This window comes from Trichoderma atroviride, chromosome 7 (assembly GCF_020647795.1).
Source record: "Trichoderma atroviride chromosome 7, complete sequence".
In the NCBI taxonomy this organism is placed as follows: domain Eukaryota; kingdom Fungi; phylum Ascomycota; class Sordariomycetes; order Hypocreales; family Hypocreaceae; genus Trichoderma; species Trichoderma atroviride.
Window position 1 is genome coordinate 2,089,842 of NC_089406.1, and position 14,552 is coordinate 2,104,393.

A 14,552-nucleotide genomic window follows, 5' to 3' on the forward strand; every position below is an offset into this window, starting at 1 on the left:
AGCAATTCTCGAGAAGAACAAGGAAATTTGTGGATGGCCGGCACACAACTCTCTAATTGCACCATAACAAGGCCGGTATCCACCAAATAGCTCGTATTGGAAGAAGAAGAAAGCGTTTTCATTAGTAAATCGCAAAGTATTTAACATTTGATCAGGTTAGATTGTATCCGTTCCTTGGGCTGAACGTCAAATATGGTCCAACGAAGTGAATATCAAGACAAACGAGGAGATTTGTAGATGATTAGCACACAAACTCTCCAATTGCACCACAACATGGTCAGTATCCACCATATAGCTCGTATTGTCGTTCTTGTTTCCAGTTTACGAGTGTTTATTTTTTATTTTGCGACTCCTAATCTTCCAATACCCACTTGTGAGTACCTTGGAGACGAATAGTCAACTGCTGTTCGCTTCTCTCTTCATTGAACCTCCAAATAACTAGGGGAAAACACCAGAGAGAATAAAGATTATCCTTGGCCAATGGGGCTACTAGTAAACAGTATTACACAAAACATGACATCATGTCCACCGTCATGCACATGTCCTTGTCAAACTTGCTCAGGTAGCACCACCTAACCTGTAACCGGTTGCAAGACGCCAAAATGTCGAGATACGATGGATACGCAAAAATGTACGAGTAAAAAGGACATGTTGATTGCGCCATAATCTTGGCAAAAGCAATCCTTCTTATCCTTGTACATACACATGTTCATTTCTAGGTTCCCTGTCTATCTGCAAGCTACTCCTAGACATGTATGTAAAGAACACCAAACAAATACCATATAATACTAATACCAGGGAAATACGCAAATAACATGAAAAGTTAGACCAGTGATTAATTACAATTGCTTAGGAAACCAGCATTAAGCTTTCATCCATGCATTATTCAGGAGGCTGGTATACAGCATTTTTCCAGTTGCTGGAGTGATGAGAAAAGTATCATTCAAGCTTTTGCTAGGACGGAAGATGCGTCTCCCGCTTCTCAACACCAAAGCTGACGGTGCAAGAGGTACAATTGATAACGATCTTAACCCAAGTATGCAGAAACAATGCATTCAAAAAAAAAATAAACTCATCTCCCAGCCCCCCCTCTTTTTATTACCAACTCATTCTATTTCTCATTCTTCAAGTAAAAGGGCCCAAAACAGCAAAACCCCTTCGTGTCGCTCGGAAGATATCCAAAGTAAGGGGCAGCATAACCCCCCGTTCTATTTTAAGTCTTCCATGGAAATCACATCCCGAAATCTGCAGCCAGATCTGCGTCCTCGCGTTACAGTTACATTGCATCAAAAACACCTCGCACAAGCATTCAGCTGCCACGGTACAGTAGTAGAGAGAAAAGCATCTTGCCAAACTTTTACTAGCAGAAACCTTGCCCTTGCGCTTATTGCAAGGTTTCTCTTCACAAAAACGAATAGAGAGCCCCTCGCCTGGCCAATCGCCGTCCACAGCACATGCGGTTTAAAAATAAAACACTAAACACTTCTTTAGGCGCCCGGTCTGTGACGCGACTGGCGAATCAGACGACGCTCTCCCCACCTGGATGTGCGTGACAGGGGCTGCTGGAGAAGAGCGCAGACACCAACCGGTAACCGTCATCTGTCACATTTTCTGTGGTTTCTGCATGTTGGTTCGACCCGAGGAATTGCTGCGTTGGCACAAATCAGGCCTCTTGGCCTGCTTTTTGTGTTGAGCGTCACACATGCTCGTCATGGCTCCTCTTTCAGCCGCACAATCAACTTTGCGAACCGACACCGAAACGGTCTTGGTCCTTGTCTCTTCCCTCTACTGTAACTCCTGTAAGCACAGCCAAAGGCACTTCAAAGTTTCGTTCCGTGAGATTCGGCAGCCTCCACTCCCGCAGCGGGGCCGTCACCACAGCTCCCACGACTCTCTGCATATGATTCCCTCTGCATGGCGCTTGTGAAGCGCAAACTCTCGATACCGGCCGCCGACAGACTATCATTGACGATCCATGTAAACAATAAGACTCTCACAGTAGTAGACCCATCAATAAGATCAAGGCCATGGGGGGCAACATACATGCATCAAAGTGCCTTTTACGCGCCGACCGTTATGCACGAGCCGGCCTAGCGTGCCGTTTCAACACCTCAAAATAACTCTGTTGCGTGGGGAAATCGTCTTGAGGCTCCATCGGCTTGGCTTCTGGGGCCTTTCTTCAGGTGACATTGTACCCTGTCTGTACCTGCTTCTGGGATGTTTTTGCCTGCCGCGATCTAAAGGACATTGATCGATATAACTTCCCAGCAGGATCCGCTCTCTTTGCATCTTGTCCCCATCCCTCTTTTTTTTTTTCTTTTTCCACGACGTCGGGTCCCGGGCGGCGGCGGGCAGCAATTTCATCACTAGCAAACTCGCTCTTTTTGTGTTTCGTGGGTTTGTTTTTGTGTGAAGAGAGGAATGACAAACAATAGGCTGAGCCGGGCAGAGGCAAATCTTGGGGCCGCTATTCTCTCTCCTTTGCAGCGAGCATTGTCGACCAAACTCTCTTCTCTTCGTACACACTCTCCTTGATTGATGAGTTGTCATGGCGCTCAAGGACAGCATCTCCTCTCCTCTCGAGGCGGGCCCGTCCGTCCTCGACGCCCACCACATCCCTCCTCATCTCGTCCCCGTCCTCGAGTATACGTCGAGCCGGCTGGCCAAAAAGGCCGTCCACCTCACGCTCATTATCGTCCGCAGAGACTACCAGCTGCTCAACACAAACACAAACACAAACACGGCCTCTTCAACGCCGAGAACGCCCCGGACTCCTGCAACGCCTCTGTCGCCCCCCCCTCTCCGGCGGCAGCACCGGCAGCCGTCTCGGCCTGTCCAGCCCCGTCGTGGCTCTGAAGCATCTCATGCGATCCGCCTCGCAGCACGTTGTTGGATCCGGCCGCTCTGTGCAAAGCCCGAGGAGTGCCGCGCCTCTCATCTCACATCCCTTTGCAGCCAACGAGCTGCCCAGTCCCCGGTTCCGATGGCCGCTGTCGCCCACAACGCCGCTGTCTCCGCCGCCCATGACGCCGTCCACAGCTTCATCGCTGACGACCACTGACAGCAACGGACCGCCAACCCCGAATTGCACGGGGCTCCGCTGCTTCTATTCTGGCGACTTGTCCCCGCGGACAGAAAAGATCCTCAAGAGCACTCTCATCAAGGCGGGGATCAAGTTTGGCGTCGGGTAAGCGCACATGGCAGGGCTGGAGCAGATTTCACGTACATGTATTGACCGCAATTCAGGAGCGGATGGCTTGTGCCCTTTACAAGCCCCAGCACCCGCGAGCTTGCAACCCAGCTCTTCCACAGCTCCGTCGTCCAAAGCGAGATTCTCTTCTCGTCCGACGGCCTGACTCTGCTGACGCTCGACCGCCTGTACAGCATCAAGAGCGCGCTCTCCAGCTACTCCAAGACGGGTTCCGCGCTCATGCTGGAAGATGCCGTCGACGAACTGCGCCGCTTTGTCCTGGCCCACAACGGCCGCCGAGTCACCAGATCAGACCTCGTCCGGTCCTACGACTGGCTCAGCGTCAGCAATTCCGCCATCATAGACCTCGATCGCATGTATCGACGAGCGTACGGCGGATACGACCAGACGGGCGGCATCGCCGGCATGGCGCCCGAAGCAGTAACCAAGCCATTCGTGCTCCATCTGCCGCCGAAAAGCAAGTTCGAAGACTGGGAAGACGGAAGCCTCAGCCCTTCGAGCACCATCCTAGACGACGACATCATCGGCGTCGCCGTGACAGCCGTGCACCTTGTCCGCCCACCAACTCCCCGGCGAATCGGCCCCATCTTGAAGCTGCAAACCGACTTTCCATCCAAATCCAAGTATCTGGACCTCGGAGACCAAGTACCCCAGGAAGACGAGGACTCAGAGGACGATGAAGCCCATACCGCTCGACCCGTGGATAAAACAGCCGCTGCCATGTGGAACAACCGCCTCACCATTGACCAGATGCTCAGCCCAAACCAGGACCTGCATTCGCCTGCCGTAGGGCCCATGACTCCCCACGGATACGAGGACATATCTCCCGTCACGCGCGGAGAATGGGGCTTCCTCATGGGCGGCAATGGGCTGCAAATAGGGAAAACAGCAGCGGTAGAGACGTTTTGATGCCTTGTATGAAGACCTTGATTGTATTGAGTGAATGTGGCATATGATTTTTTTCTTCTTCCCTCCTCTTCTCTTCTTCCTTTTTTCTCACATCTTCTTCTCCCTTTTCATTTCATTACTTTCTTTTCAGACAATTTCTTCTTGTTACATTCTATAAGTTTCTACATTTCATTTTCATCCAGGGAAGCGAGGTGAATCGGCGTTTTTGGGTGGCAAAACGGGAGGGTATATTAGAAAGTTTTTCGCACATACGCATCAAAAAAAAAAAAAAATATACAAAATTTTTATGAAATGCAGTCTTGATACACATGTCTTTTACCTTGTCTCATCACCAACCGTAACGACTTGAAGCTTCTCGTCGGTTGCTTTTGCCCTTTGCAAAGCTCTCTTCCAGGGCGTCACGCTGACTGGCAACATTCCGCACCAGCTGTTGCAGGCTGTGCTTGCCGCTGTGTATGGCGCGAACGGGGTTGTGTGTCTGCTGCTCGCCAGCGGCTCTGAGCTCTTCGTTGTGTTGATATTCTCGGTCCATGTTGAAGTTGATAACCTTCTTCGCCATCTGTCCGTCTCCTCCTCCTCTGCCAAATAGTTCCCGTCTCGCTGCTGCAGAAAGATTCAAATCATCCGCAACATTGTCTAATGACTCCGTTCTTGTGTCTCTTGAACCGGCAGCTGCCTGGCTATTGTTCATTTGCTGAGAATAGGCACCAGGTCCGTATGGGTTTATAGCTTCTCCCGTTTCAAAGAGCGGCTCGTAGGCTCCTCCTGCCGGCGCCGTTGGAGTTGATTCTTCCTCGACGTGCATGGAGAAGAGAGACGTCTTTTTCGCTGGCGCCGGAGCTGGTGCTGGTTCGGCCTTTGCTGCTGTTTCTTGTGTCGAAGCTGCTGGTTTCGGTGCCGATGCTGTTGAAGCCTGGGCTGCCGTACTCCTCGGCTTCTTCTTTGTATTCCGAGCGACTGATAGAGGCTTGAACAGTAACGGCTTCCCCACGAGTTTGACATCTTCCGCAGGCTTCATTGTATCTGGTATTGATGGTTCGGCTGGTCGTTTAGGAGGTGGCAAGCTCAGACTCGATGCGCCATCAGTATTGCTATTAAAGCTACTTGAAACTTCTTCGTCGCGACTGAATCCTTTTTCCGCGCTTGTTTTGAGGTTGATGCCCGGTCGACTCAAAGTCTTGCCTAGTATCGGCTTCCCTGTGTTTTTGGGCGGAGGGAGAAACGAGCTGAATCCAGCAAAGAGGCCGCCTCCGCCAGTGCGCGCACGTTTTGCTGGAGGTTCAGTGCTATTCGCTGCGCTTGCGTCGCCAGAGGAGGAAACTTGAGCGAGGTTGAGGACGATTTTGCCTGGATTCGACCGGTCGACAACTTTTTGGAATGCGGGTTTCTTTGGCGCAGCGGCCTTTGCAACAGGCTGCGGCGCGTCGACTTCGACATCCGAGGAGTCGGACTCGGAGTAATCGACGAGACCCATTGTGTAGAAACGAGTTTGAATGCGATGACGGGTTGGTGAGTTGTATGGTAAGGCGACGAGCCAAGCTCTGATGTGACAATTGGATGTAGAAGCCAAAAAAAGTGACAATCAGACGTAGCAGCACTGACGTGAGTTTGAATGGCGCAGTGGATACAATAGCGCAAGCGTTAGCGGTCGATGCGCTAGAGCAGGGGTCCAGCTCATCCGTATCTTATCTGCTTGTCGAGACCCTTTTAATGCTACCCCACGGCCAGCTGCTTGCAACAGCATCATCGACTTTGGCCTTGACTTTGCGCCTCCATGGAGCCTTAGCTTTACGACGGGAAAACATGTGAGCGATCAATGGCATGCCAGCGAATGCCAGTATCAACCCCATGAATACGCCCATCAGCTCAAAGTAACCCCTACAACCCACCCGCTTCCTCCAACAAGCCACCTTCAACATGTCTCTCATCCAGCTGGAAGAGTGAGTTTGCAACCCTGGGTGACGACGTCGATTGTCGACCCCATGGCGCATAGGCCACTCGCTCAACTAATGTGTTTGGCTCTTCAGGCTCGTCACGTACCAGCTTCGCACTGGCTATCTCAACGAAATCGCCGACGGCGTGGGCGAGCGACTCATCACCGTCAACGACAGCAGCATCAACACCGCGCCCTTCAAGTCAGCTGGCTGGCGGCCGAACTCGTCACACATCAAGCGGACACATTCTCCGCCGATTCCTACGGCAATTGCTTCAGAGTATTTCCAGGCGCCGCGGCAGGCAGGCCTTACGCTGGAAGATGGCTACGAAGACGGCGGTCTGCTCACTGGCGGGGGGGCCGACACCATGGGCCCAGGAGCAGCAACCAAGAGGCGCAGGCGCCGAGAGCAGATGGAAGAGGAAGACAGCAGTGACTTTAGCGACGAGAGCGATGATGAGTCCGAACATCGGGCGGCGCAGCAGATCAAATTTGCCAAGATGCCCGTGAGACACCGCGCCGGATCCTCACCCGGCCAAGCCTCCCACATCCCGCCAATGAATACTTCTCCTCGGGCCCCCAGGCGAGGCTCCCAGTCCTCGCTCAATATTTTGCCGGGACGGCCGAGACGAGACACCGTGACTAGCAGCGAGGTATCCTCCGAGAATGAGTTCGACGCGCCCGTTGCGTACAGACATAGGGAGGCTGCGCGCGCGGCGACGAGGGCAATGAGAATGCAAGACAAGATCAATGAGGAGCCCTCTCCAGGCGTGCAGATTGCGGATCCTCTACACGACGAAGACGAAGACGATTCCGACGAGGCATCGGATATATCGGGAGAGTATGTTGCAAGCATTGACGAGGCCTCGATCCTCGACGTTGTCGAGAACAACCCAATGAAAGCCCCGATGAATGCGTCCCCTACTCGACAAGTAGTAGGCACGCCTCCCAGAGAATTCACCCGACGACAATCTACTATCCGAATATCCCATGTGCATCCGACGCCGTCCGTTTTCGATGCGCTACCGCCTCCGCGCCCCATGAGCACTATCCGCCCTCTCAGCATGGTTCAACCTCAAAGTCTACTCTCCGCGGCCATAAAGGCTAAGCGGTACAAATCTAGCGTGCCCTTTCAAAAGTTTGCGCATTTTAATGGAGAGGGGACGCAGGGAGCTATTTCTATTCGCATCTACGCGGCATTTTCCGATACTCCTAGCAAGTACTTGGAAGTAGTTATTCGACCCAGAGTACAGAGTGGCCAGGGAGCAGAGAGGGCCGTCACAATAGCTGATCTGATAGGCCTGGGGCTGTATAGATACAATGAGGAAAAGAGGCAGCCACCGATAGCTCCCAAGAAGCGCAATATCAACTGGTACACGCTCAGGATGGTGGAAGAAGGAGGCGAGGTGGACGACGATTTCCCACCGTTTGACCGGACAAAACCTCTCACATCGGCCACTACCGTCAATAATGCGCATATGCGAGGCGGTGGGCGAGGGCGGTCCAACTCCAAAGTATACGACGAATTTGCCATTGTTGCCGCTACGGAATCAGAGTATGAGGCAAATCAGAAATTAACTCCGCAGGAAGACGAGGAGGAAGAAGCCCAGCCGTCTCAGGATAGCATCCCGGAGGAGTTAGTATCGCCCAAGGCTGAAACACCTAGAATCGAAAATGCCAATGCAAGTGGCAATAACTTGGGCATCTTTTCACCCCCGCAGTCGGATCATCCGCGACCAAATCCCATTTTGAATACAGCGTACCGGCCAAACGTACTCCTGGCAGATGCTCCCCAGACGCGGACAACGGTTTCCAACGCGATGCGAGGCCAGCAGAAGCTGCTACGGATCTTCATCATGTCGTCTGATACGGCAGCCGGTCAAATGGTGACGCTTGACATCACCACTGACACGTACCTGGCAGAAGTACTGGATCAAGTATGCCGCAAGAGAAATCTTGACAAGGCGAACCACGTACTGAAGCTGCCTGGATCTGGAGCCCTGGTCATGTTGGACCGGCCAGTATCATCGATAGGAAACGTCACGGATCTGGAACTATACCGACGTCGGTTTGCAACAGACGGCCCATTGGCCACGACGGGCTCTCTCGGAACCTCGTCACCGAAGATGGTCGCCATGCTGGAAGGGCCTCAGCCGCCACGAAAGGGCCACAAGAAGGCCTATACACCCGGCTCGCACCCGCTGGCACGCGAGGTCATCCAGCCCGACGAGCTCCCCAGCGCAAACTACAAGCGGTACACGGTGTGGCGCAAGCAGCCAATGCGGATTGTGGGCATGAGCGAGCGAGTCTTGGTGATTGACGGCGAGTACATCCACATTGTGCCGGCTTCCGGAGGCAAGGCCATGCAGGAGGGTGGAGGCAAGACAACGACGGTGCACTTCAGCAACGTGATCGGGTGCAAGGTGCCTCGAAAGCACCCCACCAACGTCAAGGTGAGTTCTCTAAGCCTTTTCAGCTTTATTCATTTCTTTCTTTGTGTCTTTTTACTTTCCCGAGCTTCAACTGGAAGCTCTGCCACGACATCCTCCCCGCATAGTGGAGTCGTGTGTTGCGAGTGGCGAGCTCAGCCTCGTTGTCACGTTTTCCCTTTTTTTTTTATTCTGGACCTGAATGATGGTAGAACGAGGCTAACCGTGGGGACTGCCAAAAATAGCTTGTCGTTTACAAAGCCACCGAGAGCAAACGCTACGACTTTGAGGCTCGCGGAGCTGACGAAGCTGCTGAGATAGTGGCAGAGCTGAAGAAGGGCATTTCACCTTATAGAGAAGTTTGAGCTTGCGTGTACTTGGATTTGAAGTGGGGAAGCGGGCGCTGGAATTGAGTTTGGATGCGGGCTGTGAAGAGGCCATGTGCAGCCAATCATGGTATTTCTTCTTTTTTTATTGTTCAATTGTGTAGCATATGAATAGCCTTGATTTCTTTGTCCTCTCATTACGAGTCAGATGCCCGAGCGAGGCAAAATGTACACGCGTTCCGTGATGAAGCCCAATACAAAGTCATCGTGTAAGTGACGACGTGTGGCTGAGGCATGCCGGAGACTTGCCAAAATGCCCACGATGGGGATGCTAGCACCGCACCCAGCCGCTGTGGAGCGACCTAGCAAGGGCCGGAAGTTTTTAGATGCGAGATACCTTTGGCGTAGGTACCGGGTATTACGTACGACAGGGGACGATAGCCGATGACATCTGGGGGCTTTTGTAGATCCAAGGAGTATTTCCGACGTGATGCAGTTCCCTTTTGGGACGCGCAGGCTGAGAAGGATAGTTGTATGATGACGAGTGCAATGTATTTTTTTATCCCCAAGAATGGTTACTTGTGATGAGTATGTCATTACAGGGTTGACAAGTGGGATACTATTGAGATTGACGAGAACCGTTTGATCGGCACAGCTAGGGCTGATGATGCTAACGCAGAGGGACTGATTCCATTCTGCCTAATTACTGGAGCAGGTGCGCTTGATATTGAGATTGGCTACAGCGGAGATTATGGTCCCGTTTGGGAAGTCCCAAATTGCCTGTTTGACGCTTTTATTCCAACGTCCACTATTCTTAACCTCTTGTTTATTCTTTGCATCTTTTTTGCCCTCTACGTTGATCAAAACCGCGAGCAATGCCACCTCCAATAACTCCTGCATAGGAGCAGCGACATACATGTCTGACGTGTTCTGTGTTGGACGCTTCACCCAAGCGTCACAAGTGCTTAAAGCAGGGAGCCGAAAAAAAAGCGGCAAGGCGAAACCCGAACGGGCACCACTACGGAAATGACAACATGAGCGATAGTATCGGCGACAACCGGCTAGGAAAAAAAGAGGAACAGCGCCCAATGTCTCGGCAAAGTTGTCCGATGCAGCGGCCTTGGGCATCATAGCGCGGTTGGTTCGAAACAAGATGCATCTTTTCGTGTTTTTTTATGACGCCAAGCGGGTGCACGAGCGGTGAGGTGAGCACGGTTACATGTACATACGGCATGAAATGTTACTGGTGGCACTGCAAAGGAAAAAAAAAGGGGGAGGTTGGTGTAGCACAACTTCTTGCGCCATTATTTGAGTCCTTGGCTGAGAGACGGATGTCTTGGTTTTGGATGGGGACGGCGTGATACCGCCACCGGTGGTAATTGCCCTGCGGATATGAAGCCATGTAGGAGTGTAAATGGGCGCAATTACGGAATATGAGACAGGTGTTATGCTTTGTTGTACAAGTACATGCTGGCCCCTTTAATTCTCCAAGGCTGGTGCGTTGGGCATATCGTCACCATGATAATCTGCCTTGCTTTCATGACATGGACAAGATACATAGGCATTCTCTTCCATGACGGGTTGTGTCTCATCATATTTCCATGCTATTCCTTTCTTGGTAGAATAATAAGTATCGGATATTTTGCAGTCTTCCATATCCAGCCTAATTAATAGCAGTGCTATATGTAATCAGGTTCAAGAGGCATCTCACACGGATCCTTTGACTTTGCCCATGTCACTAATAAACAATTGAAACAAGATAGCTCATTCTATTTTATTTCTCATGAGAAGAAAAGGAGCATGAAGGTGGTCAAATGGGAACGGCTGCAGCGAGAAGCCGTCCGCCTACCAACACACTGTTACACGCAGACATGCAACGAGCAACAAGAAGAAGAGAATAATACGAGAGTTGGTTTGAAGCCCGTCGTACAAGTAATCTCCCCGGTAGTAAAAAATCATTACGAATACTATAACCTACCCCTTTTCATCAAATCTATGAGCATCTAGCGGTTATCTTTCCCAAAACGCTGATTCTAGTAGGACCAGCCCCGGATCTCTCGAAATCTGCCCTGAAGCTCGATTTACTTGCACAACGCAGACGTCGCGAATCCTCCTCGATCCAATCAGCCCAGCCCGTTCGATGGCACCCATTACTTACTTTCAAACATGCCATCCGTTTTCAACATCTGTCATGTAGCTAAATGCGTGTAGTACATAGTATGCTATACACCTAGAATTAGGCTCTAGATCCTCCACGCTACTGCTCCACCAGCCCGGCTTCGATCCTCCTAGTTAGATAGCCTAACCCGCCTTTCCTGACTTCTTTCATTTTTATCCTTGGCTGAAAATAACGACCAAGACATAAAAATCCAGACTGCTATTTTCCCCTCCATTTCTTACCGCGGGTGGCGGTGGCTGGGCAGTACATGCTCCCTCTGGTTTGGGGGAGGCTTGGCTCCTAAACTTGGCTTTTGACCACCCCCTGTCAGAATCGGTACTTTGGGGCCATGTACCAGCTTAGATGGCAGGGCGTCTGGTTAGCCTCACGTGCCTGTGGTCCCCTTATGGCTGGATTTCCTATTCGGCGATTCATTCATACGAGCCTCTCTCTTACGTCGGACCTTTTATTTTGGTTGCACGATAGTAATAGTTACTACATGGACGTATTTCCAAACAGTGGTCAAGCACAAAAAAGACTGCAGTCTCCAAGCACGAATTTGACCTGCTTGGCCCGACGCTAGTGCCATTTCCCTTGGACAGCTCAATCTGCCGCCACATGAAGCAGAAAAGGATCGCCGCCTCGCCAATCACAAAAACCAGACGTCATCACGGGGAGGATTCCCTTTTTTTTTGCCGCCACGCAGCAGCAACACGAACACTGCTACTAATAGTAATACTTCAATCTGGCTCGCCAAATCGATTCCGCATAGGTATTCAATAATTACGTACAGGGCAAAGCACAAGCAAACAAGCCAGACCCGCCCCAAATTGACTTGCATTTGCTCCAATGATCCACCAACTAACAACAACCTCTCGCACTAGCGACATACTAATCTGTCTCATCTTCATGTCTCTCGTCCATCCTCCAAAGGCGCTCCTCTCCCCACCAACGAGGGGGGTCCAAGCCACCCCTGCCCTGAATCTTGTCTTGTTAGCAATGGCGGAAAATCAGCCCAGGCAAAAAAAGATGGACGTGAAGACGGGCTGCCTCACCGCGGACGTGACACACAGAAGGTAGTACATACTCAGCACAGCACGTTGGTAGGTGGCTGAGACATTTTTTTTTCTTCTGCTTTCCTTGGTTGGTGTTCAAGGCATCCCCCCCGACGACTAAAACAAGATTGAAATGTGACACAAGAGCCTGAAGCACACACCCCTTGGCCTTCTTCACTCGTCTAGTATAAATTCGTCTCTCTCTCTCCCCGTTCATTTCGTATTCATCCTTTATTTCACACTTCTCTCTCCACATCTGCTATCTTGTTACTACCTAGCCAGATCTCTTATACCCACCTCGGTTTTAATCCATCTGCCACAAGAAACGCAGACAACTCTCAAACCTCGAACCTCTTCTCCATCTACCTAATCCCTTCCACAAACACACACATTCATCATGAAGTTCTCCAGCATTGCTATCTTTGCCGCTGCTGCCCTTGTTCAGGTACGTATCAACAGCCTTCCATCACTCGCTCCATCATAGCCCTCTTTGAACTATATACACCATCAACACCACCCCAATGTCATCATCGTGTACAAAACTAACATCCAAAACAGGCCAACCCAGCTCCCTCACCCGCTCCCTCTCCAGCTCCTGCCCCAGAGCCAGGCCTCTTCGGCGACATCTCCTCCTTCATCGACGGCGCCGAGAACAAGGTCTCAACCTTTGCCGCCGGCATCCACTCCGCCTGGGACAAGGGCCTCTCCCAGGGCAGCCAAATCAACAGCGCCATTGACTCCGTCTTCCACACCGACGCGTCAAAGGTCATTGCCAGCCTCACCTCCGAGGCCGGCTCCATCTTCAGCTCCCTCAGCAGCGTCGAGGCCACCGCCACCGGCGACGCCAAGGCCTCCTACAGCAGCGAAATCTCCAAGCTCAGTGCATCCCTCGCCAGCGCAACCAGCGAGGCCGCCGCCGCCGCCTCCGACAAGTCCAAGGGTGCTGCTGCGCCTGTTCAGACCGCCTACGTTGCCATGGGTGCGCTGATGGGAGGAGCTGCCATCCTTGCCAACATGTAAGAGGCAAGTGAATACTTGATTGCTGTGGTGTGTTTGATGGAGCCTAGTTTTGTGGCCCAGGGGAACATGAATGAATACACGCGTTTATATATGCGTGGGTGTAGGGAATACGACAAAGGAAAGGAGGAAGACAAAATACCCGCCAATTCACGAGAGCGCATTGTGGCATGCCTTGGTTCAGGGCGCCTTTTCATTATGAAATAACGAGTCTAAGACTACATTAGTCTGTGAATTTAATCCAACATCAAGTCTTGATTTACCTCGAGATCCATAAACTTGCTCATTGGGTGCCATGTCTTGTAATATACTCTTGTGTAATATGCTCTTGTTTAAAGAAGTAAAGGTGGGAATGCGTCTCAGTATTTCCATCGTAAAATCAGAATCAATGAACCACGAAAATCATCGAGTCTTCTTCGTCGTTTGTCCCCATAGCCTATCCACGATTTGGAAAATCGCCGTCACATCTTTGATAACGTCGCCATCGCTCTGCCCACCCAGCCTCTGCTGTATCTTATCTGGATGCCAACGCACTCGCTCCTCTTTGAGCTTCGTAGCAAACTCCTTCTCCCCAATATCCTCCAAGCTTAAACCGTAAACGAAGAAATCCCGAATTGCCTCTTCATTGACATCTTTTCGCTGTCCACTCAAGACTGGCCAAGCCATCTTGTCCAGAGTGCCATCCCAATTCGACCAAGCCTGCGCATACGCATCCCATCCATCAGCCCAACGCCGTCTTCGACGCCGCTCTTCAGACCGGCGCAGGCTTCGATCCATGTCTTCCCGCAGCTTACGACTCTGCCTGTCTTCTTCCTTCTTCCTCTTGCGCTCTTCCTCACGCCGCGCCTTTTCCTCTAGCAGCCCGGCATTGGTCTTCTCCCACATCTTCTGCCGAACATACGCCGCGTATTCTTCATCCGTCATTTTCTCAAGCTCTCCCGCCGACCCGACCTTTTCATCCGAATAGACGTGAATGGGCTGGCCATAGACGCCTTCCCAGTATGCAGCGCCTTCGTCATCCGCCATGGCGTCAAACAGCGACTCGCGGAATGCGGCCTCTGTGTCAAGCGGCGGAGGCTCATGGGGATTCGGCGGCGTGGGCGAGCGGTGTCGTCGTCGTCGGGTATGGCGATCGCGATGGCTGCGATGACGATGACGATGGTGACCAGATTCATCTTCTGGGCTTCGAGAGCGGTGACGGCGCTTCTCGCCCTTGAGCTTCAGCCGCGACCGCTTTGGCTGCGCCGTGTCCATGTTTGCGTCTTCGTCATCATTGCCTGCGGCTGGTTTGACGTCATTCGCGGGAGCGCTTATCGGCGCGTCCTCTTGTTGGTGTGTCTCTGGCGACTTGTCTGGGTTGATGGATGAAAGGATGTGCCGCCTCTTTGGCGACGGTGGCTCATGGCTCATGGTTGGGGCGCCATATTCAGGGCCAGGCAGAGCGTGGTTGTTGATGGAAGAGGCTGAAAGCTGCGGAAACAAACCGGCAGGTGTGTGTGGGGGCACTATAAATA

General features: G+C 51.8%; 6 protein-coding genes across 6 annotated transcripts; 3 read left to right on the forward strand and 3 right to left on the reverse strand.

The window, feature by feature from the left end:
* Nucleotides 1-2,467: 2,467 nt before the first annotated feature.
* Nucleotides 2,468-2,626, reverse strand: TrAtP1_012699 (uncharacterized protein; the record flags this gene model as incomplete). The annotated part of the gene is made up of 1 exon (XM_066115645.1): nt 2,468-2,626. The coding sequence occupies one exon, from the start codon at nt 2,624-2,626 to the stop codon at nt 2,468-2,470; it is 159 nt and encodes a 52-aa protein (XP_065971744.1).
* A 238-nt stretch (nt 2,627-2,864) lies between these two features.
* On the forward strand, nt 2,865-4,120 carry TrAtP1_012700 (uncharacterized protein; the record flags this gene model as incomplete). Its single annotated transcript, XM_014088452.2, has 2 exons — nt 2,865-3,187; nt 3,247-4,120. 2 exons carry the CDS (start codon nt 2,865-2,867, stop codon nt 4,118-4,120), a joined length of 1,197 nt encoding a protein of 398 aa, XP_013943927.2.
* Nucleotides 4,121-4,448: 328 nt separating this feature from the next.
* TrAtP1_012701 (uncharacterized protein) lies at nt 4,449-5,594 on the reverse strand (the record flags this gene model as incomplete). Its single annotated transcript, XM_014088453.2, has 1 exon — nt 4,449-5,594. The coding sequence occupies one exon, from the start codon at nt 5,592-5,594 to the stop codon at nt 4,449-4,451; it is 1,146 nt and encodes a 381-aa protein (XP_013943928.1).
* A 160-nt stretch (nt 5,595-5,754) lies between these two features.
* On the forward strand, nt 5,755-9,157 carry TrAtP1_012702 (uncharacterized protein). The gene is made up of 3 exons (XM_014088275.2): nt 5,755-6,060; nt 6,148-8,506; nt 8,728-9,157. Exons 1-3 carry the CDS (start codon nt 6,038-6,040, stop codon nt 8,845-8,847), a joined length of 2,502 nt encoding a protein of 833 aa, XP_013943750.1. The 5' UTR covers nt 5,755-6,037; the 3' UTR covers nt 8,848-9,157.
* A 3,261-nt stretch (nt 9,158-12,418) lies between these two features.
* TrAtP1_012703 (uncharacterized protein) lies at nt 12,419-13,041 on the forward strand (the record flags this gene model as incomplete). The annotated part of the gene is made up of 2 exons (XM_014088329.1): nt 12,419-12,466; nt 12,580-13,041. The coding sequence occupies 2 exons, from the start codon at nt 12,419-12,421 to the stop codon at nt 13,039-13,041; spliced, it is 510 nt and encodes a 169-aa protein (XP_013943804.1).
* Nucleotides 13,042-13,134: 93 nt separating this feature from the next.
* On the reverse strand, nt 13,135-14,512 carry TrAtP1_012704 (uncharacterized protein). The gene is made up of 2 exons (XM_066115646.1): nt 13,302-14,512; nt 13,135-13,250 (listed from the first exon to the last, which is right to left on the reverse strand). The coding sequence occupies exon 1, from the start codon at nt 14,446-14,448 to the stop codon at nt 13,441-13,443; it is 1,008 nt and encodes a 335-aa protein (XP_065971745.1). The 5' UTR covers nt 14,449-14,512; the 3' UTR covers nt 13,135-13,250; nt 13,302-13,440.
* Nucleotides 14,513-14,552: the final 40 nt, after the last annotated feature.

Bases quoted from the DNA above. Each gene is read 5' to 3' on its own strand.
- TrAtP1_012704 (XM_066115646.1), bottom strand. From the start codon at position 14,448: ATGAGCCATGAGCCACCGTCGCCAAAGAGGCGGCACATCCTTTCATCC.
- TrAtP1_012702 (XM_014088275.2), top strand. From the start codon at position 6,038: ATGTCTCTCATCCAGCTGGAAGA. The intron at 6,061-6,147 runs GTGAGTTTGCAA...TTGGCTCTTCAG, and splicing joins TCTCTCATCCAGCTGGAAGA to GCTCGTCACGTACCAGCTTC. The intron at 8,507-8,727 runs GTGAGTTCTCTA...TGCCAAAAATAG, and splicing joins AGCACCCCACCAACGTCAAG to CTTGTCGTTTACAAAGCCAC.